A 27,198-nucleotide genomic window follows, 5' to 3' on the forward strand; every position below is an offset into this window, starting at 1 on the left:
TCTCCTTCTGTTTTTCCTCCTCCTCCTCCTCCTCTTCCCTTTCTCCTCCTCCTCCTCCCTTCTTCCTCCCTTCCTCCCTTCCTCCTCCTCCTCCTCCTCCCTTTCTCCTCCTCCGCCTCCTCCTCCTCCTCTAAACACCGTTTCCGAAGATGACTCTCGTCCGTCTCCTTTCCTTCTGCTTTTAATTATCGTCTTTTGTTATGAGTTGTTTGTTTTGTTCGTCGGAGCGTGACATGAAGCTGTCTTGTTTGTTTGTTTGTTTGTTTTTCGGTGTTTCTTTGTGTGGGGTTTGTGAGCTTGTGTTTATGTTTGAATTTGTTGTTTTTTATGTGATATGTTCTTGTTATGAGTTGGAAGAAATGCTTGAGAGGAAAAAAAAAACAATACGGTGATAAATCTACATATATTTTCTCCCCCATTCAAAACTGTTTTTTTCTTCTTCTATTTTACGACGTGACAAGAGGGAAATATTTTCTCTCTTTTTTTACACTTTCCTCGGAAAAGAAAAGGAAAGAGACACAAAAAACTTATACTTTTTCATTCTTTCCACTCTTTTTTTTTGTTTTCCTTTTCTTACCTTCTCACCATGAAAAAAAGAAAACAAAACAAAAAACACAACAACAACAGTTCTAACCAAAGAAAATAACTACGGAAACGAGCCATTTTGAAGGTAGGGGGGAGGGGGTTAGGGGTAGGGGGGGAATCGATCATCCACCACTAGTAGCCCATGCAATAACAACGTGTTGCATGACGGGGTCTTTTGCATGACCGACGAGACACTCAGAAGAGACAGCTGTTTGAGACTCTCGGTACGCGATTTCACTCCCTTTTGCGGACGAAGAACGGCTTTTGAGATTTTGTTTGCGTTCGTCGCTGAGATAGGTAGTGATGATAATGGTGATGATAAGGATGGTTGTGATGATAATGGTGATGATAAGGACGGTAGTGATAATTGTAATGTTAAGGATGGGAGTTATAAAGTAATGATAATGAGAAATGATGAAGATCGTGATAGAGGCAACAGAAAGAAAGGTTATTACCGTTTTATTCCTTTGCTTTACATATGTCCACTAAAAATAATGAAAAGAAGACCCCGATAAGATGATAATGATGATAAAACAATAATAAAGACTTGAGAAAAAAGTTATGGGAGTTGTGTGCATCTGTGGTGTATGTCTGGCGAGTTTAAGTCTTTTTTAGAAGTGGGGGGATGGGGGGAGGATTAGCTGTTTTTTTTTGCTATTATTTTCACTTGTCTTCTTTTCTTTCTTTCTTTTTCTTTCTTTTTTCTTATGGATCTGACTCGTTTGAATTTCTACTTTCTCTGTTTGCCAATCTCTGACTGACTCTGACTTTTTTTTTCTCTCTTCCTCTCACTCTTTCTCTTCTCTCTCTCTTTCCCTCTCTCTCTCTCTTTCTCTCTCTCTCTCCTTCCTCCCTTTCTTTCCTATCTTCATTTCACCCTTTTTCTTCTGTCTTCCTTTCCCCAACTTTTCCCCTTCCTTTCGCCCCGACAGGATGGGAAAGCTTGTTTTTTGCGAACTGCTTCTCTCTCCTTACTGTTGGGAGGGGGAGGGGGAGGGGGAAAGGGGTGGTATGGGGTGGGATGGAAGGGGTAAGGGGGATGGGAGGGATGTGGGGAAGGAGTGGGAGAAGAGGGGTAAGGAGAGAGAGAGAGAGAGAGAGAGAGAGAGAGAGAGAGAGAGAGAGCGAGAGAAAGAGAGCGAAAGCGAAAGAGAGAGGGAGCGAGAGGAAAATAGATAGACTGATAGGTAGATAAAGAGAGACGAGAGAGAATCCTCGCACTTACTGGACTAATCATGCACGTAAAAGACACACAGCCCACAATCATGAAAATGGCCATGCGCATTTGCATGTGCATATGTCAGCATCGCTTACATGTCATCGACTGTAAGTGTCATTGTGAATGGATACATATATGAATCAGAAAGTTTATGTACGTGTGTGTGTGTTTATGTATATGTGCGTGTGTGTGGTGTGTGTGCGTGTGTGTGTGGTGTGAGTGTGTGTGGTGTGAATGTGTGAATGTGTGTGTGTGCCTGTCTGTTTATATGTAATTAATTATATGTATGTAAGCGTGTGTACATGTACGTATAGAGGAGACAGCAGCCGTGAAATTTTTGACCGCACTGTTGAGTAACCCCCCCTCCCCCTCCCCTCCCTTCCCCCTCCTTTCCCTCTCTCCGTCACACATCTGTCTGCTATGGTTACCTCATTTAAATTAATATCGGAGAATTTTCCTTTCTTCCCAGCTATGGTTGAGGTTGGATGTTTGCTTGTTTGTCTTCTATTTTCTCTTGTTTGCTTGTTTGCTTGTGGTTTAGTTTGTGCTCTGTGGCATGTCCTCTCTTTATCTTTCGTTTTCTCTTTTTCTATCTCTATTCCTCTCTTTCTCTCTCTTTCTCTCTCTCCCTCTCTCTTCCTTCCTTCCCAAACTTCTCACCCTTTCCCCTCTATCCTTCCCTCCCTCCCTCCCTTTTTCCCCCTTTTTTTTCTCCTTCCTTCTCTCCCTTCATCTCACCCTCTCTCCTCCCTCCTTCTCTCCCACCCTTTCCCTCCTTCCCTCTCTCCCTTAATCTGACCCTTCCTCCTCCCTCCCTCTCTCCCACCCTTTCCCTCCTTCCTTCTCTCCCTTCATCTCACCCTTTCCCCTCCCTCCTTCTCTCCCACCCTTTCCCTCCTTCCCTCTTATCCTTCTTCCTCCTCCTCCTCCTCATCATCTTCCTCCTCCTCCCTTCCTCCTCCTCCTCCCCTCCTCCTCCTCCTCCTCTTCCTCCTCCTCCTCCTCCTCCTCCTCCCCTCCTTTTAGACTTCCCTCTCTCCCTTCCCCCTTCTCCGCCTACCAAGAAATTAAATAAATCTCCACGTGTCACATCTTTCCTCAGAGTTGCTCAACCTACTCCATATTATTCACAATTTCCGCGACACAATACCGGGCGTGTTTTGCTCGGCGTAAATAATTGCGTAACATCGTTTCATATGAGAGATGAAAGTATATTATGACAAAGTGTCTAATTTCTCGAAGCGCGGCGAGGTTGCGCGGGAAAGGGGAAAGGGGGTACGAGCGTAAACTAAATTTATTGCGTGGGCGAAATAAATATTTTGGTGTTGTGGCAAATTCTGGGGAGTTTAGAAGATAATTGAAAATTTGTAATGGTTATAAAAGAGAGATGAATAGGAGACAATGCTTACAAAGTTTTGTATTGGATAGGTCTGTTATCGATCTGAAAATGTAGTAAGAATGGATTCCTATAGAAGAATGCAAATAAAGGAAGATTAAGAGAGAAAGTAGGATAATAGGAAAATTATACACAAGCGTCATCAGGGTCCATGCGTCAGTCTACGCTCCAGCTGATGTCAAAAGAGACGCAAACATTCTCGTTACGAATGACAAGTTACGAGAGAATCGCCAGTGGTCAGAGAGGAATACGTGATTATTTTTTTTTCTCTCTCTCTCTCGGTTTTCCTTTGTGGCCTCTCGTATCATTATCATAATCACGCAGACTTTCAGGTTTCATTAGTTTTGCGTGTGTGAGTGGGTGTGTGGGAAGCAGGTGGGATGAATCTGCATTTTAGAATTTAGTTACATCATCATATGGCACAGTGAGAGTAGCGTCTTCTTTCCCTTCCGTTTTCTTTACTTGTGTTTTTTTTCGCCATTTTCTTTATCGGGATATTTGATTTTCACTTGTTTTAAGAATATTGCGCTTATCACATTTGTATTTAGTATTTTCGAAGGTAATACTCACATATTACACACGCATATGATTTAAAAAGAAAGTTTGGGAAATATTCACTTTTTTTTCCTTCGAAAACTCTCTACTTCAGTCTAAGGACAATAAATTTTATCCCACAACGTGTACTCACTGACCTCCTAACCTCTCCCAACCCCTATAACCTCCTATTCCTACCGATGATAATGGGAAAAAACGTATTAATAGACGCACAGTCATGCTATGTGGTAACTGCTCGAACACTTTCTCTCTTTTCCTCTCTCTTTCTCTCTCCTCTTGTTCTTCCTCCTTCTATTCAACACTCTTCTCTCCTCCTCTTCTTCCTCTTCCTCATCCTCCATCTTATTCTAATTCTCCTTCCTCATCCACCTCCTCCTGTTCTTCCTCTTACTCTTCTTCGTCTTCTCCTCCTCCCCCTCCTCCACCCCTCCCTCACCTCCCCTCCCTCTCCCCCACCTCCCCTCCCGCCTTGCCTTTCTCTATGCTTGAGGTATTTTTGAGGTTTTTGTGGCAAGAAAAAGAAGATGATTTGACTTTAACCTTCGTTTTTTTTTTCAAATCACTGTGTCAAGGTCGGTGTTCACATTTTCCGTTTTATTATGATTTTTTCTCCCTCCATTATATCTATCTATCTATCTCTCTCTCTCTCTCTCTATATATATATATATATATATATATATATATATATATATATATCTTTAAAGATTCTTTGCGTTTGAAGTTTAAGGAAAATACATTAGGAAATAAAAGAAAGCGCAGACTTACGTAAGAAATTTTATAACAGAATCAATATTAGTACTAATACCAATAGTAATAATAATAAAAATAGCGATAATAATAATAAACACCACAATTCTATAAGATATCCAACCATTGCACCTGCAACATATAACGGGAAAATAGCAATTGCAGACCATTTGCGGTTAACAAGCTCGTACGCTAAGATTATGGCACCCGTTTATAACGAACTACAGTAGCAATCGGGTAATAGTGTCTTACTCTGAATTGTTTAGTGTTTTGAGATATTCAATTGTTAATATTAGGTTAGATTTAGCTGGAAATATGCATGCGTTTTTTTTTTTTTTTTTTTTTTTGACTAATAATGATAATAATAAAAAAGTTAATGATAATAACAAATATGATGAGAATGAAATTAAAAGCTTACGAACCTTAAAGAAATTTCCACCCTTGATCAGGTAGTATTATCAGAACCAATAGCCAGTTTCCAACAATTCACGGTCATCCTCTTTCTCTCTCTCTCTCTCTCTCATTCATTCTTTTGTTTTCCTAGTTCTCTGTGTCTTCCTTTGCTTATCTTGTTCTTTCTTTTTCTTTGTCTGTATCTTTTGTTCTTCAGTTATCTCTCCTGTTTTAGTTTTATTTATTTATTTATTTATTTTTATTGGTCTTTCACTACATATATTACTATAATCTTCTATTTTATCGTTTTGTGATATAATATATATATATACATATATATATATATATATATATATATATATATATATATATATATGTGTGTGTGTGTGTGTGTGTGTGTGTGTGTGTGTGTGTGTGTGTGTGTGTGTGTGTGTGTGTGTGTGTGTGTGTGTGTGCGTGTATTCATTCAGTTTATCTATTATTATTTTCGTATCCAAAGCAAACAGTTAAATTACAAGACAATAACTACGAAATGCCAATGAAATTTTAGGAATCAAAAAGTAAATGAAAAAGAACATCAAAAAGAAGAATTGGCAAAGTATTGGAATCGCCTCTTTATGACTTAGCGGTTTTCAACACCAATGTCATGGTATCTTATGTAACGCAGCGGTTTTATAGGCTATTGTAATCGCTTTGTAGGTGAATAAGCACTTATAGGACAACGTATGAATGCTAGTTTGGTCATAATTATTTGTATATGGATGTAGAGACAGATGCAAAAGGCCATTAACTGTGTCGAAATGTGCGGGAAAAGATGGCTGACGCAAGGTAGATCCAGCACAGTTTCATGAGTTTTGTGTTGTGATTTATTTTGATATTCTTTTGACCTCTGCTTTTCCTTTTCTCTCTGGTCCGCGTTTCTCCTTTTCTCTTTCTTTTGATCTTACTCTTGCAGTTTTCACTCTGCCCTTTGTCCTCTTCTCGCTTTCTGTCTGGTGGATTTTATATTTATTTCTTTTTCTCGTTTACCTTGGTTCCCGTTTATTTATTTATATTCTTATTATCTCCTTTTTTCATCACTCCTCCTCTTTACCTTCCCTTCTTCTCCTTGTTCTCTTTCTGCTCTATCACTCATATTCTCTCTCGCTTCATGTTATTATTCACCTTTTTTATCACCCTCCCTCATCTCCCTTCCACTCCCCCTTCTCTATGCCCCCCTCCTCTTTAGTGCCCACCTCACCTCCCCCCTCCCCCCTACCCCATCCCCATCCCCTCTTCAATGCCCTCCTCCGCGGATGCCCAGTCAGCGAAAGTTGCACCGGCCGCAACCTGCAGCCTGCGTAACCTAGACTTTCTCTCCAGTATGCGATGCTCAGCACGTCTTCTCGCGGCCTCAATTCCTTAGGCGAAACCTACTCTTCCTTCTCTTCCTCCTTCTCCTCCTCCTCCTACTTCTTCTTCATCTGTTCTTCCTCCTTGTTTCCTTTTTGTCTTCGTCTTGCTTCCTCTTCTTCATCCTCCTTTTTTTTCTTCATCTCGCTTCCTCTTCATTTTCTTTTTTCTTCTCATTACTTTTTCTTTTCTTCATCTTAGTCCTTCCTCTTTCTCCTCCTTCTTCTCCTTTTCCTCCTCCTTCCTCTTCTTTCCATTACTTTCATTCTTCTTTAGTTTATGTATCTCTTATTCCTCGTATACTTTTTATCAGTGTTTTTTCTTTCGTCGCGTCAGCTGGTCCAAGGGGGGAGGGGAGGGGAGGGGAAAGGGGGTGAAGGAAGGCAGTTAAGACTTATTGGATCTTTTCCTTCTTGTCTTCCATATTTTTAATTCTTCCTTCTTATATCTATCGTTATATTGTATTATTTCCTTCTATTTTCTATATTAGTGTCCTATTCTATCCCTCAATGAGAAGTTATATTAAAACAATTACTATTTCCCTTCAACAAATACTAGAAAAAAAAATCTAAATGATCATACTGAATCATAAAAAAAATTCTAGAAGTATCTAGAAAGCAGACGTTTTTGGCGCGTTTTCTGCTGCAAGGTCACGACCCAACATTGTGCTTACGTTGAGGTCACTAGCCTCCTGATCTCATGGTAGGGGGCGGCGCGTGAGAGAAAATAGTGTGGGAAGAGAAAGGGAAAGAGAGATGCGGACAAAGAGAGAGAAAGGAGAAGAGGGAGAGAAAAAAAAGAGACCCGCGCTGCCATTTATGTTTAACCCAGGTGTCTCTCTTTTATTCTCAAATAACGCGTAAAGCTGTGCAAATTATTTTGAATAAATGTTTCATATAAATTCATCGTCGAAGTACACGGAAGAAAAATGACAAATGAGATTCTAAAGAAAAACAGACCTAAATTTCGAAAAAATACGGTACAAGTGCCATTTTCGAAGTAACTTCCGCCCTCCACAGCAATGGCGGCGCAAGTGATGTGGTTCTTCGTGATTTGATGAATGAAAATGTGTTTCTTTTCTTTTTCTTTCCTTCCTCTCCTGCACAGGACGCGTTCATCATCTATTTCCAGGTCACGCAAAACATCTAATGTAATTATACGTCGGATCTTGTGACTGGGTCTCGCACATTTGTCTTACAAGAACGCTGCCTCTGCGAACGTTGATTTCTGAACCGGAATTATCGTACTTGTCCATTCCCTTTGATTGAATCATGCATAGCTGCGTCGAAAGTCGATTTGAAAATTATGCAGGAACAATTGGATTACAGTTATTGTCTTTGGAACAAGAGGCCGTGAGAGAGAGCCAAGTTTCTGATGCGAATCATATTAAAAATGTATGAATATCGTATTCGATCATACTTTGTTTATATCACATGCTGTGAGACCTTCCATACAGAAAAGAGAATACACTCGGCCTATAAAAACCATAGATTATAAACCATACAAGTATAAAATAGCCATAATAGGCATCCCAATCCGCAATTTTCAGTCCTCGTTATCGGAAATTGGTTCTCAAATAAAAATAAATTTCTCAACGAGTCACCAGTCAATAGTGCGACGCCATTTTCCTCACACCGCTATCAACTGAGATGTCAACCTATCATTATGGCAGATAAACTGAACACTAACTCATGCTAATGGGATGTTTTGCGTTTATCATCGCAGCTCCACTCCCGAAGACGAGAGAATCACCAACGCTAATGGGATAATAGCTATAATAGTGACTAGACGTTAGGTTACGCATGTGCCGAGTTTTCCCGCCAATGACGATGGAATTTGTGGTTATTGTTGTTCTTCTTGTCATTAATGTTGTAATAAAAGTTATTTAAGTGAGATTTGATATGATTAGCATCATTTCTTCGGTCGATTTTCGTAAACAAATGCCTTACACGACTTTAACCCTTAATTTCATATGTTAAGATCAGGGGAAACCTCCATTTTATTTTGGTTTTATTTTTTGCGAACGTAAATTAGATGAATTAGCATTTTGAACAGATAGCAATCCAATTTGTATATTAGATGCACAAGATCATTATTTCCCCGTCAGAAAAATCATACAATTTGAATTTTGTAAAAAACGAAGAACTTAACCCAGCAACAAAGATTATACGATATGCTGACCCCACGAGTTATTAGAACCCATTATACCAAAGGAAGGGGAAACGGGGGAAATTTAGACCACCCTCAAATTAATGGAAAATGAAAGTGAAGATGACTAGGCCCTTCCTTTTTTTCCCATCCACATCATTAACACGAACCACCGCTTGTATACCCCGCGGCCAAAGGCATGTGGTTAGGTTAGACATGTGCGCATGGGAGGCCGAACTAATGCCTCGGCCTTCCCTTTCATTAAACCGATGTAATGCCCCCGACGGAGCTTAATTATTAGGTTCTGAATCGAAAGGCAGGTGCTGGGAAGATTTCTACGTTTTGTTTTCTCTCTATTGAAGCTATGGTGACGCTGATGTTTGTTGTTGTTGTTGTTGTTTTTTCGTCTGGGTGATTTTTAAAAGGAAATGAGTGGTAGTTATTTCACACGCTTCCCGATATTCTTATGTCTGGGATCCATCAATGTGCTTCCGGCAAATCGTGACCTACATATTTTGCGCTTCGTGAGATGCACCTGTCACTACTGTATTGTTTGTTTTTTTATAAATATTTTTAAAAAGTATTCTTTGTATTTTGATACATCACGCATTATCAGTCTTCCTCGAGTTTATTCTTTTGTTTCCCGATGTGGAATCTAATACTACTTATATCTTGCATTGCGGTACTGGATCCTCCTTCCGAATCCTCTTTCTTGTCTTCAGATTTCTTTCCCGGAAGTGAGACTTCCTTTGCTCACATCCATTTATAATTCCTACCGCGGCCCCCTTTAACTCGCTTTCCTTCAGACCTCCCACAAAACATCCTTTACGTGGAAGGATCTGAATTAAGACGAGAAAAAAAGGGATAGAAAAAGAATTACTCGCGTTCTACATTACGAAAGAAAACGGACGGTCCAGAGACGACGTCGAGCAATCATCCGCCATTTTTTCTCTCTTTTTTTAAGAGTTCTGACCAACTTTTGCCCTTAACGACTAGGTCCGTAAAGGCTACGCGGCCACTGGCACAGCATTAGAACATGAGTCTTATAGCAGTACACGTGCGATAGGGAAAGTGGGTAATATGGGTATGAACAGCTAACCTGCCTTTCTCTCTCTCTTCGCTTCGTCTTTATGGCGTGGGTACATAAGGCCGGAATTCCACACTCTCTCTTCCCGTATATAACCCGGGAAAGTTTTTCTGTCAAGAGGACGTACCCATTTGAATACCTCGCGTATGACGTCACAGTTAGGATCTAGTGAACGCTGAATTTACTGTATTTCAGAGACTAGATGGGTATTCTTGTTTTTCGATAACGTTATGATTTTTTTTTCATTAAGTAAAATGTGTTACTCGTATATATTTGGAAAATATTAGACTATGCATTTTATATTTTAGGATGAATGCTTTGAAAATCCTTCATTTTCAGATTTTCATTAAAACCTCAGCAGTCCTTTAAATCTAATATATCAATTAAAGAAATAAAAATACACATCAAAATAAAATCAAAAGAAAAAAAAAAATCCCATCCGGAGGATTTACAAAACTTCACCAAAACTCCCCCCGATCATTCTCCTTTTCCCTTCCCAATCCAACCCCCGAAATCGGAGGACCTTCGAGCGTGACTAACCGTTTTTCTTCTGTTTTCTCCGACCAGGTGCTCGTCCTCGCGGCCGTGGTAGCAGCCGTCGCTTCGCTCCCTCAGTCCCCCCAGGAGCATGTGATTCAGGAGCGCTCGTATCCCGCCCCCGTCTACGCCCCTCCCCCTCCCCCTCCCCCTCCGTCTAAGGGGAAGGGAGGAGGCGGAGGAGGCAAGGGCTTCTTCGACTTCGATATCTTCAAGGGCATCAAGGACCTGTTCAGCTTCGGCAAGGGCAAGGGAGGCGGCCAGGACTACCATCCTGCTCCTCGGCCTTCCTATGGGCCTCCCCCTCCCAAGGGCAACTATGGCCCTCCTCCTTCCCCTCCCAAGGGCAACTATGGCCCTCCTCCCAAGGCTCCCTTCCCGTCCAAGGGCCACGGCAAGGGCCAGGGTAAGGGCCACGGCAAGGGCTCTCACGGTCCACCTCCCCGCCCCATCGCTCCTCCAAAGGGTCACTATGGTCCCCCTCCACCTGCTCCACCTAAGGGACAATATGGCCCTCCACCTGCTCCACCCAAGGGACAATATGGCCCTCCACCTGCACCACCTAAGGGTCACTATGGTCCCCCTCCACCTGCTCCACCCAAGGGACAATACGGCCCACCCCCACCCCGACCCAAGGGAAACTATGGCCCACCCCCACCCCGACCCAAGGGAAATTACGGACCCCCACCCCCCCGCCCCAAGGGAAACTACGGCCCACCCCCTCCTCCACCTAAGGGACAATATGGCCCCCCACCTCCCCGCCCTGTTTCCCCACCCCACGGCTCCTACGCTCCCCCTCCCACTCCCGTCGCTCCTTCCCCCTCCTACGGTGTCCCCCAGGCTCCCCAACCAGGCTACGGCGCCCCCAAACCCGGAGATATCATTGCTCCCTCGGTCCCAGTTCCCGCTGCCCCGGTACCAGTCCCCTCGGGTAACTATGGACCCCCACCTATCCCTCTACCAGTCCCAGTCCCCTCAGGTAACTATGGACCCCCACCAGTCCCCTCGGGTAATTATGGACCTCCACCAGTCCCTGCCCCCGTCCCTGCCCCAGTGCCAGTTCCCTCGGGTAACTATGGGCCCCCACCAGTCCCTGCCCCCGTCCCAGTCCCCTCGGATAACTACGTCCTCCCCCCTGTTCCCGTCGCGCCAGTCCCCGTCCCTTCAGATAACTACGCACCCCCACCCGTCCCCGTCGCTCCAGTTCCCGTCCCGACTGAAAACTACGGCATCCCACCCGCACCCGTGGCCCCTGCCCCTATCCCTATCGCCCCCGCCCCCATCCCCACGGGGAGCTACAACCCCCCTCCTTCCCCCTCGGCCCCCCTGCCCGACCTCAACCGCCCTCTCCCGACGAAGCCCGACTGTGAAGCCTGCGACCAAGCCCCCTGGGTCCCCATGGAGATCACCGGTCCTGCTGTCGTCGCTCCCGTTGCCCCCGTTGCTCCTGTTGCTCCTGTTGGTCCCGCTCCCGTTGACATTATCGTGCCCGGCCGCGAAATCTCCTCCCCTGGAATCATTGACATCTCTCCTCCTGCGTGAGTATTATGGTGTTGATTAATGATGCTGAGAATTGGGATTTGAGTCATGACGAGGATAATGATAGTAGTGAGGATGGTGATAATGAGCGTAATAAAGAGGATGGTGATAATGAGAGTAATGATGAGTATGGTCATAATTATAGTTTTGATGATGATAGTAATGATTATGATAGTTATGAAGATGATGATAGTAATGCTAATGATGATGGCTATAGCTTTGATAATGATAACGACGGTCATGATAATGATAATAATAACAACAACTATATCAATGCTAACGATCAAATATATCAATAACGAATGACTAATGCTAAATGACAATCAGTATTCTAATCCCTCATTTTCTTCCTTCTCTTCCTTCCAGCCCTGCTTTTGACATTAGGGTCAACGTAGACGCACCCGTTGAGGACGAGCCTATTTTTATCGTCGAGTAAGTGTTTTTTATATATCTTTTCTTTGGATTGCCTTTCGATTTTGATCTGACGTTGATGGAAATATTATTGTAGTTGTTTTGTTCTTTTATTGTTTTTTTTTTTTTGTATGGTTAAAGATTGGTATGGTGTTTATTAATTAAAGATAATCAGAGGGAGAGGTTTGATTTCGGAAGATTAAAAATTCTCGTATTCCGTTGAAGAATATTGTTTAAAATCTCGCAATTCATTCACGAATATCAAGAATCCAGGAACTTAAATTTTAAAAATATCCAAAATTTTCCCGCCATTCTTCATCAAACAACTGACCTCACGTGACCTCATTTACACAGCAGTGACGTCGGTCGTGATCCCCGCGTGATCGAAGGAGGTGTGTCTCTTCCCTTGAACAATGAAGTTATTTTTGTCGCCGAAGAACCCGCTCCTCAAACCATCACTGTGGTTTCTGATCCTATCGATGAGCCTGTTTTCATCACCGAAGGTAAGGGGGTCCGATTCTCTGTTGTTTTTGTGTTGTGGTTATTTTACCCGATCTTTTTCCCCCGATTCTCTTTTGTTTTTGTGTTGCGGTTATTTTACCCGATCTTTTTTTCCCCCGATTCTCTTTTGTTTGGATTTTTTTCTTTTTCTTTTTTCATTATGTGGTTATTTTCCAATATTCTGTTATTTTTTACTCTACTCCTCACCTATTTATCTTACTTTACCAATTTTATTTCGTTTAGCTACTTTACTAATCTTAGTATTTTTCTCTAATCATCTCTTCATGCGTCAATTTTATTTCGTTTCGTTTTTTTTCCAGATGTTTTCACCACAGGAGTTAACCTTCTCCCCGAAGACTCAGTACGTGATTCCTTCGATGTGAGTATTTTTTTATTATCTTTTATTATTTCTTCGTTATCTGTGCTTGATTGTGAATGTTTGTGTACTTGTCCTTGGTGTGTTTGCTTGTACATTTTTTTTTTTTTTTTTTTTTTTTTTTGTGTGTGATTTCATATACATGAATGTCTGTGATTTTTATACCGTATACTTGAACGTCTCGATTGTCTCTTATTTATGCCAAAAATGCCCATTTATTCCCAATATACATATCCTGTCCTAAAATTCCACAATACATACGTACATAGACATATGCACAAATAAACCCTAAAGTACCTGATTATCCCAGAAAATCCTAACCAATCCTCAATCCTACAGATCGCCCCCGCAGTGTTCGAGACAGAGGGTCCCACGATCGTTAACGACGTGTGAGTAAACGAATACGCTCGTAACCCCTTTGTATTGGACTAACGTTTTGTTTACATTTTTTGTGTGATTGAGAGCACGTGTATGATGATGATGATGGGGTGGCGTACAAACGTGGCGTTGATGAATTGGATTTATTTATTTTTCTTTCATATTCTTTCTTTCTTATCATAGAGAGAATATGGTAGATTACGAAGAAAGGTAGTGCAGTTGATTAGATGTTTGTACTGCGTTTTCTTATAGAAATGGTGTACTCACGTCTTTCCGTTAAGTTTATTTGTAAAGTTTTTTTTTCTCTGTTGTGGATCTTTTGACTTTTGATAATAGCTTGACAGAATAAAATGAAAATTGAATGAATAATAGTATAAATAGAAATTCATCAACGCTTTGTTTGTCTTGTGAAATGTTGATTGTTGCTTCATCTATGTATTTATTTTTGCTTTGACATTTTTAACTGCTTTATGAAAGAATGACTAACTTGCTTGTAACTAACAGCATCATAGAATCCAAAGCTTGAAAGATATACACACTAATGTAAAATTGCCCACATTTTCCCACCGTCAATTTTGTTTATTCTTCCTTACCATATATCATTACTAAAAAGACCGAAAAAAACACAGGTAGACCAGTAGTGAAGAGACGCAACTAATAACTAACAAAATCATCCGTATTTAGAACTAACCACGTTTCCCCTGCCAAGACCAACTAGCACCGTATCCCTCCTTCAACTAACCCGAATGGTGTGAACCGACAGATCTTCCTCGCCAGCCATTGTTGACTTAGGAGCCTTTGGACGGTTACAAGCCTCAGTCGCCGCGGAAGGACTTGAGACTCCTGCTACGATCCTTAACGCTTCCCTTAACCTCAATCCTAGTACCCCTACCCCTGATATCCTCCTCCTGAGTGAAGGACAGGAGGATATATTCATCCTGAAAGACCCTAGTGAAGAAGGGGTGTCAGACGTCGGGGAAAATGCCACTGGAATAGATCCTTCCTCTTTCGTTGGTTTCGTTGACCTGAGTATCGTTAACAACCCGCTCCTTAGTGACAGTGGCGAGGATAATGCCTTAGTCTCCGGGGAGGGTTTAGAAATTGCCACATCTCCTGCTTCTTCAGATCTGTCAGGAATCGTGATCATAGATTCGACTGAAGTTGCTGATCTCGCCGACACCGCTGACGTCCCCGAGTCAAACCAGATTAACGACACTTCGATAATACTCGTAGGTGATTTAAATCCTGACTTCCCACGGGACTTGGTGAGAGATTTCGCTGGCGTTTCCTTGAATCAAAATGGCGTTGAGGACCAGGAGACAGGAGTAGCCGAAGGAGGCGAACATCTAACCACGGACTTCCTCTCCAACACATCCTTCGACCCTTCGTCTTCAACACCCTTTGCGGTGGAGAGCTCGACACCGCTGTCGATACCGATATCCAACTTAGTGACAGAGACTGCCGTTAACTTCTTTCCTGTCAGTGACGTTAACTCCTTTCCTGTCAGTAACGTTAACTTCCTTCCTGTCGATGACGTCAAAGAGGTCGTCGTATCGCCCGCAGTGTTCGTTTCTTCCTCCCAGGGGAACGCGAGTGACCCAGAGGTGATTTCAGTATCAGAAGCTGAGGTCCTGAATGTCAGTCAGCCGCAGACTGTCTCGGTCTCACTGCCAGAAACCGTAGACGTTGCCGAGCCTCCAGAGCTCCCAGCGATCGTGATTGTGGACCAAGGCCAGGACCTCACCGGCAAGAGTCTCGTCCAGTCGCTTAACACGTCGATAATTGTTGTCGAAAATTCAGACGTCAATGTTTCGCGAGATGAACCGACGGATCTCACCACATCTTCTGTGGGTATTGGAGGTGGTGATGACAAGGAGAATGATATCCTACAAGAAAGTGATGAGGCCGAGGAAACTGTTGTCCCAGAAGAAAATGATGAGGACACCAAGATCTTCCTCAACCCCTTCTTTGACCTACCTGAAGTAAACTTCTTCACCTCACCAAAGGCCCTTCAGAACGATGCAGACAACGAGCAAATAATTCAAGGTAATTTCACCGGCTTCCAAGACGACTTCCAGTCAGAATCAGGTTCTGGGGAAAAGAATGTGTCTCTAGGAGGAGGGTCCGTCTCGTCTTTGTCCGGAGAAACCCCAGGAGACTTCCAAAATATGCTTTTGCCAGGAGACCAAGCCGAGGGACAACGTTCTGTCAACGTGCCACTGCCAGAAACCGTCCAGATCGCGGCCCCCATCAGTCAGGAAGAGGAGGTCGGAGACAACACTTTCCTTCCAGAAGTCTCAGTCGAAGAGAGTGACGAAGAATCCGGCTTTGCGACTGACTTCTCCAACCTGCAACTCTTCACGACCGGAATCTCAAACGACCTCTCCCTCGAGGAAGAAAAGGCTTCTGAAAACGCGACCTTCGCTTTGGGGACAAGCGGCATGCGGGAAATTCTGATAGGATCAGAGACGACTTCCTTGGCTCCGGACCCCACCCTGCTCCTGGCCCTGTCGCGGCTCGTTGCAGGATCGAGCGAAGTCCTTGAGGACAAGAAGGCTTCATCGGGTGCCATTTTTAGTCTTCCTTCTGCTCTTAGAAATGCTTCAAATGCTTCTACTCCCCATTCGGAAGTCTCTCCACTCGAAGGATCTCAAGAAGACAGTGGGAATGCCCTGGATTCCTTTATCCCTACAATGGATGTTGATTCCGAAACTCTTTTCATGGGCGGTCACACGGACACAAACGACAAACCAATGCAAGCACCACTTATACAGCCAGCAACTATCCAGTTCCCGGCAAATATCGAAATGTTTGATATCCTTCAAGGACTACAGATGTTCCAGCAGATTCAGGAAATGCAAAATGACATTCAACCCCCAGAGGTAAACTTGGTTCCGCCCCCCGAGATAGATTCCCAACCCAAGAATCACTTCGACGTCCAGATGACCGGGTTCGCCGTGGCTCCTGCGTCCGCCTTCATAGACTCCAGCTTCCTTCAGGCATTCCTTCCTCAAACCTCGTCCGACTCGACGTCTCCCAGCCTCCCCCAGATGTCTTTCCCTATTGTTAACGTGCCCTACCTCGTCCCTTCAGACTCCCCCTCCTCCCAGCTCCCCACCAGCGCCCCAGACGTGTTTCTGCCACTGATTCTTTTCCCGATGCCCCTGATGGAGATGCCACAAGCCGTGACTCAGGCTCTCCCGACATCTCCATCACCACCAATCTCTCCTCCATCTTCATCTCTAACCTCCAACCCCTCGTCCATCGACACCTCCGACCAGGAACCTCCTCAAAGAAGGTTTGCTGAGTCCCGGAGTACATTCTTCTGGACACCTCACACCTCAGCTGCACCTTTGCATGTTCCGACACCTCTGAGGAGGATTGCATGATCCCCTTTCCATTCTATTTGAGCAAGACATCGTACAACAACCTGTGCATGAACCACTAACCCATTCCTTCGTGTCTGACTTTTGTGAATAAAACTGATATACTATTATTACAGGACGCACACACACGAGTCTAACTTTTCCTCCCCTTCCTTTTCGCAGCTCCTTCGGCGTTCCTCTCCCAGACATCACCTTCTCGCTCTCCGAACCCCAGATCGTGAATGAGGGTCAGCCTATCTTCATCAGCTCCTCCGAAGGCTCTCCAGGTTTCCCCGAAGTAGTCTCGGTCTCGAATGCTGAATTCCAGTCCGTCGGCGAGCCCACTTTCCTCTCTGTGTCCGAGCCCGAGGTGCTGACGGTGTCCCAGCCCGACGTCCCAGCCGTGTACGAGACCCCGGCCACCTTCCTCGCGGAGACCCCAGTGACCATCGAGGACTTCATCGTAGCCGACGAGCCCATCAACTTCGACACCACGATTCCCGACACAGCCATTCGCGTCGGAGATTTCGCCACCGAGCCGCAAGTGATTGACCTCGGCGTGACCACCAGCGTCGGACAAGCTCAGTTCGTGGATGAGTCCGTCGGCTTTGCGCAGAATCCCTCGTCCGTTGGAGTGTCCCTGCCCGAAATCCTCGCCGTGTCCCAACCCGAAGTCGTGTCCGTGTCCGAACCTGAGATCCTGACCGTGTCCCAGCCAGATGACCAGAGGTGAGTGACCAATGACAGCGAGAATTATCACAAATACCCATAACCATCGTCTGAAGGGGTCCGACGCTGATACCTCGTAACACAAACAGCAACCATACTGCCTAAGACTTTCACCCACCATTCATAATTCATTGTATTATTAAACAAACCATTTTTTTACTGTACATTTTCTTTATTTAAAATCTGAATTTGTAAATCCAAAAACTCTCCTTGGCAAAGGAACAGCACACTTCTGCACAATTTAAAAATATATATCTACCCTCATAAACAGCACATTTAAAGGAAGCACATTGTTTATATGTGTTATAGTTCACATATATTTTCTGTATACTCACTCAGAATTGTACACACGTATGTACCTAAACCCCCATAAACTCAAACACACACACACACACACACACACACACACACACACGTTACACTTTATCAGCACCACTTAAGCACGTACTGTCCTCCATTTTTTTTATTCATGTAGACTGAAATATACATATATTTTATTCTGTAGATGAAATATAATGCTGTTGAATTGTAAATAATTCAACAAGGGCATGAATAACTTCAGGTAGAATCCCTATGAAACTGTTATTCATTTTTGCACGTTGTTGTGCATGGACAATAATAAAACAAATTTGACCAAAAGCAATCCCCTTCCACCCAGGTGAAATGTGTCATGATTGAGATTTTAAAAGAATATTGAAGATATATCGATGATATTCGACAAAAATATTCAGCATTAAGATCGTAAGAGTATCTGATCATCATATTCGTCAATCATATTCATTGCATTAAATATTCCCTCAAAATACCCAAAATATGCGATAAAACATCGGGATTGCTTACGGTCTCCATAAAGTAGCAACGTCTGCCGTTCTCCCACTCTCCGTCCACCGGAAGTGCCATGTGCATGCTAACGAGGGTGTTGCATGTCTCCCCAGCCAACTGACGGCGACTCTGCTTGACCCAGCTGGCGACGCCCCTTTCTCCGTCATCCAGCTTGAAGATGCCCAACCCCCCACCCAAACCTTCCTTTCCGATACCCGCTCACAAGGGGGTCTTCAGGACACCTCGGCGCTGGGAGGCGTTCCCCTTCCTGGCCTGAGCTCCCCTCAGTTCATCGGTTCGAACCAGGGCGAAGCGGGCGGCAGTCAGGTTCTGTCCATCTCGGAGCCCCAGGTGTTCTCTGTGTCCCAGCCAGAGAGCGTGTCCATTTCTGAGCCGCAGGTAGTGTCCGTTGGACAGCCGCAGGGAGACCAGGCTGTGTCTGCTCCTCAGAGCAACATTCAGCAGGCCGTGCTCACCATGGTCATTCCCAACGCCCCCGACATCTTCACACCTCAGGCCGATGGGATCTTGGTATCCAGCGGCATTCCTCAGTCCTCCCTTCCCGATATTCGCTCCGAAGGTGTTTTCCAGGGAGCCCCCGCACAAGCAGGCGTCCCCCTCCCCGGCCTGAGTTCCCCCCAGTTCATAGGCTCCAGCCAGGGCGAATTCGGCGGCAGTGAGGTTCTGTCCATCTCTGAACCCCAGGTGGTGTTCGTGTCTCAGCCAGAGAGCGTGTTCATTTCTGAGCCGCAGGTGGTTTCCGTTGAGCAGCCCCAGGGAGGCCAGGCTTTGCCAGGGAGCAACATTCAGCAGGCTGTGCTCTCAAACGTCGTATCAAACGCCCCGGACTTCTTCACGCCCCAGGCCGATGGAATCTTAGTGTCCGGTGGCATTCCTCTTTCTGCTGTAAGCCAGCCCCAGAATATTCCGAGAGACAGCGGGGCCTCTCAGATCACACAGGTGTTTCCCTCGGTCGGGAACCTTGGCCCAGTAAGCACAGGCGGCGTGTCCCTTAGTGAAACTGCGCCCCAAGGAAACTTTGCCAGTGCCCAGGACTTCCCTCCTCCCCCTGCCTTCCCCGCCGTCGAAGCGGCCGAGGTGGCTCCCCAAGCCTTCGGCAGCGGCTCCATCGTCCAGGTGCCCCTCTCTGGCTCCGGCTCCGTCGGCCAGGACGCCTCGATCTTCCCAGGCAACGCCGGCCAGAGCCAGGTGATCCCTGTGTCCCCCGTTCAGTTCAATGACGTAGCCGAGCCGCAGTTGCTCCAGTCCTTCTCCTCAGCCGCCGTGCAGGACGCCATCGGCGTGCCCCTGGCTGCCACGTCTCCCCAGGTGAAGACCCCAGACATGAGCGCCCTCCCCTTAGCCGACCCTTCCTTCTCTTCCTCCCCATCCTTCCCCCCGTTCTCCCAGGAACCCCAGCAAGTCGCCCCACCATCCAAGTAAGTCGGAAAGAACGAGACTTTATTTTCTTTCACCTCTCCGTCTTCAGAAACTCCATTGCATTTTGTTTTGCTCCTCGAGGGCCGTAGACTAACACGCGAATGCGCAGTGATAGATTCTCTTGTTTTAGCAGTGCGTGATACTTTTGTACTTTGAACTGATTGGCGGAATTAGGAGAGTACTAATAGGTTCCTCGGATTTGAATAGATTTGAATGTATTTTCCCTAACTCTCACTAATCAGTGCAACACGAATGAGCGAATGAATTGACGCCTGTGTCTTTCAGCTTCCTTCCTTTAATTATTAGAGAAAAAAAGGAAAATAAGTCATCAAGTCCTTACGAAGCATCACCCTACAGTGCAAGTGTGTGTGTGAATGAAGAGATAAATAAATATGCTATATATATACATACATACATATATACATACATACATACATATATATATATATATATATATATATATATATATATATATATATATATATATATATATATATATATATATATATATATATATGACGTATGCACTATGACTTACCCGAGTTCTTTATCTTCACAGCGTCCTTCTTGACTCAGCTGCCCCAGATGTTATTCAGGAAATTCCTTCACCGTAAGTCCTAAAATTCCTATCCTATACTGTCCTCTGTTTGTTTATATGTTTGTTTATTTGTCCATTTGTCCGTCTGTCTGTCTGTCCATATGTCCATGTGTCATTTGTTTTTGTCTAGAATGCATGTCATTCATTTTGTGCTGTGTTTCTACAAAGTACTACTCTTGTGTAGTATCCATGTGCGTTTAGGCTTGTGGGTGTACGCACGCAGACACACACACACGTACTCGCACGTACGCACGCACTCACACGCAACCAAGCGACCAGGAACAGACAGGGGGAAAAATAACACACTCTTTACACCTCAACAGAAGCCTCAGCAACACCTTCGACCTCCGTGTTGAGTCAACCCCTCAGGAACCGGAGCAGCTTTACTCTCCACCAGCCACTGAGTGAGTTACAACTGGTCGACTCGTGAATAGAACAGATCAGCTTTTCATTCATTCATGGATGGGTATGAATGGGAAGGAACAAATCCACGGTGTAGGATGTGTCATTCATGACATATACTTGCACTGGTTCCCTTTCATAACCATTTATATGTTCTATTTTCCGATGATTAGTTGTTAGATCAGAATTCATATAAGTCCGTATGAGAATAAGAATACAAAACATGTCTTAGCCACATTTTGATCAGTATCATTCAGAGATGCTTATATTACATCGTTTATATACATGTTCTTAGCTGTCAGTTATAGATACATTCTAGTGAGGTTAATATTGAAAGCCACTTATATATCATGTCAAATAACTATGGCACCTGTTGGTAGTTATCTATCTAAATACCTGTAAAACCTTTGACTAACACAATATACCACAGTACAAAGTATACTAACAGTCCTTATTGAATAGTCTTTAGATATTGGTAAGTAATTTGACATATAGCACATGTAGATTTTTGTTGTCCCTTGTCCATTGTATTGTACAGTTACGTGTCCATTGGTAATTACTGTCTGTGAGTAGTCACTTGTAATGGTAGGTGCTCATAGCGAGTACCGTGGTGTTCCTGGTGGTGAGTATATTCACCTACTCATTTCCATGAACGTCACTACTTCATTCAAGTACATACTCTACGACTCGTGTAGTTGTGTGTTAACTGATACTAATCACAGTAGAAATATATGTATGTTCTTTGTGTGTGTAAAAACGATCGACTAACACTACTAAACCAACTTAAAAGATGGTTTGACGAAAGTTAGTCACGCCTCGACGAAACCCACCCACCCTGACGCGACCTCTCCTGACTTAACATTCGCGAGAGACACGTCATTGACCGCATCTGGACGTCGGTCCCTCCTCCTCCTCCTCCTCCTTCCAACGTCCTTCGTCGTTGTTCAAAGGGAGGAGTAGGCCTCGCCCTTACCCTCCCCTCCCTCCCCTTCACCTCGCCAAGAAGTCATCGAAAAGTCCCCCTTCCTCCCATCACCTAAGGTCACGAGATCGACCTTGCCATCGCCGCTGTGAAGAACAGAAGAAATTTCGAAGAAGAGTTGTTGCTCTCCTCCGCATCCTCCTCCTCCTCCTCCTCCCTCTCCTCCTTTTCCCATAAGCTTTACTTACCTCGTGCTTGGTATCCTGAAAGTCAAATATTTGCGTCCTTTGCCACATCGCTTTCCTCCACTTCTGTCCCCCCGCTTCCTCGGTGCATCTCGATTCTTGCTTCGAAACAGGGTTGTCTCACACAGCATTAGTGCTTTTTTGATGAGCTTGTGTCGGTTCGAAAGGCTCTCCGTTCTCTTTTCAAATTTCAAAACAGATAGTCAGTTTTCACAACATGTCCCTCTGATAACACCAACAGTTTCTTCTTCAATGAATCTGTGGGTTTGCATAAATCTTAAAACCTTTCGGTGAACATAGAACTCACCTTCTCTATGAACTAGTGAGATCTCGTTTTCTTTTGGTGAGATCATAAAAGGATAACTTTCTTATTTTGCATAAGAACCTAAAAAGTACATGACTGAGCTTTGTCATGAAAAACAAACAAAGATATTCTAAATAGGATATTAATGGCAATCTTTTTTCGTTGCTGTTCATGACCAAGTTTAGTGATGAGTCTTTAGGTTTTTAAAGCTGGCATGATTTTACCAGACGGAAATGAGTAGCTCCTTTCCATTCACTTGTCGTCTTTCTGCACACTGGAATTCAAGATTTCGATCTAGGTGGTGCTCAGCTACACATTTTCTAGAATATAGACTCGCGAGGAATGAACAAAAAATAATGGGGAATACAGATTTGTAACTATTGAAAAAAATGCATGATAATTCGGTTACATTTTGGGATCTTCTTCAATAACTTCTGTCTTTATTAGAGGTCGAATCTTAAGGTCAGCATGGTGACCTGTGTAACATTTTCAAAACATCAGTAGAATTTCTTTCTTTTTTTTTTCTTTTGTTGCATCCCCTTTCATTCCTTTCTGCTAACCTCTTGGTGCAAACTTTGGTCAACTTCAAGAGCTCTGTCAGTGAACTTGGTTCCACAATGACGTGATTTACATGTGCAGTAATAAAAATCAAACAAGAATAACTATTCTCTTCAAGAACTACTTCCGAGTTCGTCATTCTGGATCCTGCATGAACTTTTGACCTGAGCTCACAGCCTCTTTGACCTCCCGTTTGCACACCTCTGACCTCACACCATCGTCTTTCCAGCACCTCTCTCACTGACACAATCGACGTACGCACAGCAGGCCAAGCTTCAAGCTCCGCTAACACAGCAAAGAGCCTAACCCAAACACAAAGAGTAAACACAGCCTCGGGCCAGTCTGGCACGCCCCGACTCAGGCCTCTAGTCGTCCGTCGGAAGCCCGAAGAAGGAGGCGCCCCTCGAAGGGTCAGGAACTTTAGACCTTTCAACAGCGACGAAGCGGGTTTCGAGTACAGCGCCCCGGGCCAGAGGGTTCAGATCGTCTTCGGAAACCGCACGCCCAGGACTCGCTTCCAAGGTGAGGAGACCGTTCGCGAGACCCGCGGGACTAATGGGCGCTCGGTCAAGGTCGGAGGCGCGGGGAATTCCCTCTCCTCGCTCGCCCGGAACAAGGTCTCGTCCCTCGTTAAGCCTTCGGCCTCGGACGAGAAGCGGCCGAGGTTCACCGCTCGGACCACGACCACGACCGTGCCCACGACACCCTCTACCACAACCACTGCCACGACCACAACCACGACCACAACTGAACCAACTACAACCACAACGACCACTACCACTACTACTACCACGACAGCCAGACCGACAACCACAACCACAACTACTGCCAGGCCCTCCCCCACAACCACACCCGAGCCTTCGACCACCACAGAAGAAGAAGTAGAAGAGACGGAAGCCCCCTCGACCACCGCGACGCCAGAGGTCTCGCCGTCGACGCCCCGGGGAGTGATCCTTCGCAAGCGCGTCCGCCCTCTCGCCCGCCGCCCCTTCTCCTCCTCGCAAAGGACGCCCGGACGCTTCGTCGCAAGGACCCGCGGCACCCTCAGGCGGCGCCCCAGCGTCTCCGTCGTCCTCGCGAGCGACCTGAAGAAGGACAACGCAAAGGACAACATTAAAGGGGAAAAGGTCGAAGGTACCGTGAAGAAGGTGGAACGCCAGGAGGTTTCTGAGGTAGAGCAGGAGGAGGCCGCAGCCGAGGCCCCTCCGGCCGAGAAGGCTGACGAGGAGCAGACGTAAGTATGACTGACTCGAGGACGAGACGACTGCAACAGGTAGGACTCTGTAGGCCACGTATGACTGCCCCGGAAAACGAGAGGGAAGAGACGGACGACTTTGTAGATGACATTCACACTCTTTTGACTCCGTAGGTTAAAACCCTCCTTAAGGACATTTACAAAAAAAAATAATAATAAACAAAAATAATAATAATAAGCCAACTACATTAAAACCACAGTAAACTTCTCGAATCCCCCCTCCCACCATTTTGTTTCTCCTTTCTTAAGAACCGGAAAAGACGAAGAAGAGACCGGGCCCAAACCTAACGTCTTCTCTCCCTCTTCCAGCATCGTCAGCGCAGTCGACGTGAGAGCAGGAAGCGGGTCGGGAAAGTCCTTCTCCGACGCTCAGCCTCAGCGCAACAACCTCGGCTTCCCTCATCGACGTGACCCCATCCTGCCCTTCGGTGCCCGACTGGACCGAAGAAGACCTGGAACATTCTTTACTAACACCAGAACTGGTAACTAACTAACTAACTAACTGAATCCCTCCATCCGTCCCTCCCTATAGCCCTCCCCCTCCCTCACACCCATACATATACACCAGTGCATGCCTGACTTGTGACTGACGGACATGCATTCCCCAGATAGGGCCCCGCCATGCAATCAGAGAGACATCTAACAAGCCCCCTTGTTTCTCCCCGCCAAAGCTAACCGACCCGCCCTCCTTCCAGGCTCCCCCCTACTAACCACACTACCAACCACCACAACGGTCGCCTCCACAACCCTCTCTAACCCCCCGGACGCGCCCTCCCCCGCCAGCACACCGCTCACGCCCGTCATCTCCCTCATGCCCTTCATTGTGGCGCCCGTCTTCACGCCCGTGGTGGCAGGACCTCCCCAGGACCCCCCCGCCCTCCCGAGCACCGAGCTCATGCCCCCCTCAGACTCCCCCGGCAGACCCAGCCCCCCGCCGCGCCTGCAGAGGCTGTTCCCGAGTCAGCGGCTGATCGACAGCCTTCGGCAGGAGCAGTCCTCCTTCTCGTCGTCGACGTCGTCAGAGTCGTCGCAGGAGACGTCGAGTCGAACCAGCACCTCGCAGCTGCTCGCGGCCGCTGGCATGCTGCAGAAGGTGGAGAAGTCCAGCAGCAACAGCAGTAACAGCAGCAGCAGCAGCAAGCAGGAGAGCAGCTCCTCGTCCGCCGCCTTCTCGTCCAAGGGCTCGTCGGCCTCCAACGCCGTCGCTTCGTCGGGAGCAGCGCCCCCTTCGCCCTTGAGGAAGAAGAAGCCCTCCCCCGCCTCCGCCCCCTCGGGCGAGAAGCGCGGGCGTGTGCTGGTGCCCAACAAGCGGCGCCCGGTGCTGCGCCGCCCAGCCACGCCCATCACCCGCCCACGCTCGAGGGTCGTCCAGACGCCCGTGTCCGACGATTACATCAACAACTTCCCTGAGGCAGCCGCCCCCGAGGGCTTCCCCGGCGAGGACCCCGAGGAGGCCACCATCAAGGAAAACCTCTTCGAACTGAAGCGGGTCAACTAACGTTTTAGCCCCCCCCCCCCCCACTCCTCACCTCATCCACCCACCCTCCCAGGAACAACATTCGGCAGGACGTTCTCCCCCCCTCCCCTCACCCTCTGCCCCCGCCCTTCCCCGCCCGATAGGCGCACGAGTGTCTACTGCAGTGCATGAACCACACGTGCGCTTTATGTACATATAGTTCTATTTATCTGTCTCCCTTCCGTCTGCCTGCTCAGTCTACGCGTCTAGCTGACTCACAACTCTTGTGGATGACTCACGAGCGACTGGCTTGCGAGTAACTGACTCATCGTTAGCTTACTGGTTTGGATTGACTCGTAAAAGGGAGTCACCGACAAGCTCGAGTGAGTCAGTACGTGAGGCCGTATTTTGAAAAGGCAAGAAATCTTCGCTCAAAAATCTCACCGTCTTTTTTATGATATTAATACGAGTATTTATAGTTGTTGTTGGTCATATATATTAAAAAAAAAGAATGAAAATTCGAATCAAAATATAATATTTTTATATAATTTTCGTGTTGAATAATGAATGCGGTAATTTTGGATCGTGGTGTTTACTGGTACTCGCTGTCCAGTTAAGGACGTGATTTAGTAGGAAATCAAAGCTAAAATAGGCCTTATGGGGAGAATCCATTGCTCATGTAGATGTTATAATTCACTCCCTCTAAAGTTCTTCATTGAAATAACTTCTTGCCATATATTGCAGCAGAGTTGCCATTTCGCCCGTTTACCAAATTTTCCCTTCAGGGATGCCAACACAATCTTGATTTTGTAATCTTTTTTGTTTGTTTTATTTTCTTGACAAGGAACATTGATACTAACTTCATTCTATATCTAAGAAATGGATAATTTAATCAGTTATTTTATGTTATTTTCGTGTGTATAGATATAAGTGAATATATATACTTGCATATATATATATATATATATATATATATATATATATATATATATATATATATATATATATATATATGCTTGTGTATATATATGTGTGCATGTATGTATATGTGGTGGTATCATGCAGCTCACGCCATACTGCCTCAGTCTGAGCCAATTATTGTTGCACTGCCGGTCAGTGCAACTATTCCTGTGGTCTTTATGAGACGATTTTTTTTTTGTAAATAAAGTACAAAGTGTATCTGTGACTATTTGTTCAACCTTGGAAGACGCAAAAGATAGCCTGGGGGGAAAGGAAAGAGAAAAGAAAAAGAGAATGTGAGAATTATTCTACATATTTGAAAAAAAAAGTTATAAACATGCACTCACGCATGCACATACACACACACGCCACACTATGTATGTGTGTGTATGTATATATATATATATATATATATATATATATATAGAGAGAGAGAGAGAGAGAGAGAGAGAGAGAGAGAGAGAGAGAGAGAGAGAGAGAGAGAGAGAGAGAGAGAGAGAGAGAGAGAGAGATCTATATAACCATACACATATATATAATTACAAAAACAATGGAAATGACAGTACCGCGGCAAAGAGAGTGAAAACTGTCATTTCGTACAATCCTTTCACGCCTACGAGGCTTCTGTCATTTCCACGGCCCGACGGAAGAACCAACTCCGTTTCCTCCGGGACTGCCTCGAGGAGCAGGTTCTTCCTTCCTCGATCTCGCACATCCTGAGACACTCGGACGAAGAGGCGCCTTTCTCCTTCTCGATCGGATTAGTGCTGGTAAGAGGGATGTTGAGCACACCTTTTATCTCTTTTATCACACACTTTGACTTCCTGGAGGCGCGGCTTCCTAAACGTGCGTGTCAGCTGATGGCCGACGTTGCTCAC

At 45.4% G+C, this 27,198-nt stretch overlaps 1 protein-coding gene across 5 annotated transcripts in view; it reads left to right on the forward strand.

Annotated features, from left to right (window-relative positions):
* LOC122265315 (uncharacterized) overlaps positions 1–26,539 on the forward strand; it is a 42,778-nt gene extending 16,239 nt beyond the window's left edge. The window contains exons 2-13 of one of the 5 annotated variants that reach the window (XM_086535178.1): positions 10,090–11,597; positions 11,965–12,030; positions 12,364–12,512; positions 12,831–12,889; positions 13,226–13,275; positions 16,813–17,358; positions 18,294–19,619; positions 20,180–20,230; positions 20,542–20,622; positions 22,879–23,883; positions 24,214–24,386; positions 24,600–26,539. In XM_086535178.1, coding sequence (XP_086391304.1) covers positions 10,090–11,597; positions 11,965–12,030; positions 12,364–12,512; positions 12,831–12,889; positions 13,226–13,275; positions 16,813–17,358; positions 18,294–19,619; positions 20,180–20,230; positions 20,542–20,622; positions 22,879–23,883; positions 24,214–24,386; positions 24,600–25,402 — 5,817 coding nt within the window. In that variant the 3' untranslated portion in view covers positions 25,403–26,539. The remainder of the gene's footprint in view (positions 1–10,089; positions 11,598–11,964; positions 12,031–12,363; positions 12,513–12,830; positions 12,890–13,225; positions 13,276–16,812; positions 17,359–18,293; positions 19,620–20,179; positions 20,231–20,541; positions 20,623–22,878; positions 23,884–24,213; positions 24,387–24,599) is intronic. The other 4 variants (XM_086535180.1, XM_086535179.1, XM_086535182.1 and 1 more) reach the window with 4 other exon arrangements.
* The last annotated feature ends 659 nt before the right edge of the window (positions 26,540–27,198 follow it).

This window comes from Penaeus japonicus, unplaced genomic scaffold (assembly GCF_977035675.1).
Source record: "Penaeus japonicus unplaced genomic scaffold, GWHDUDI00000001_assembly GWHDUDI00000042, whole genome shotgun sequence".
Lineage (NCBI taxonomy): Eukaryota > Metazoa > Arthropoda > Malacostraca > Decapoda > Penaeidae > Penaeus > Penaeus japonicus.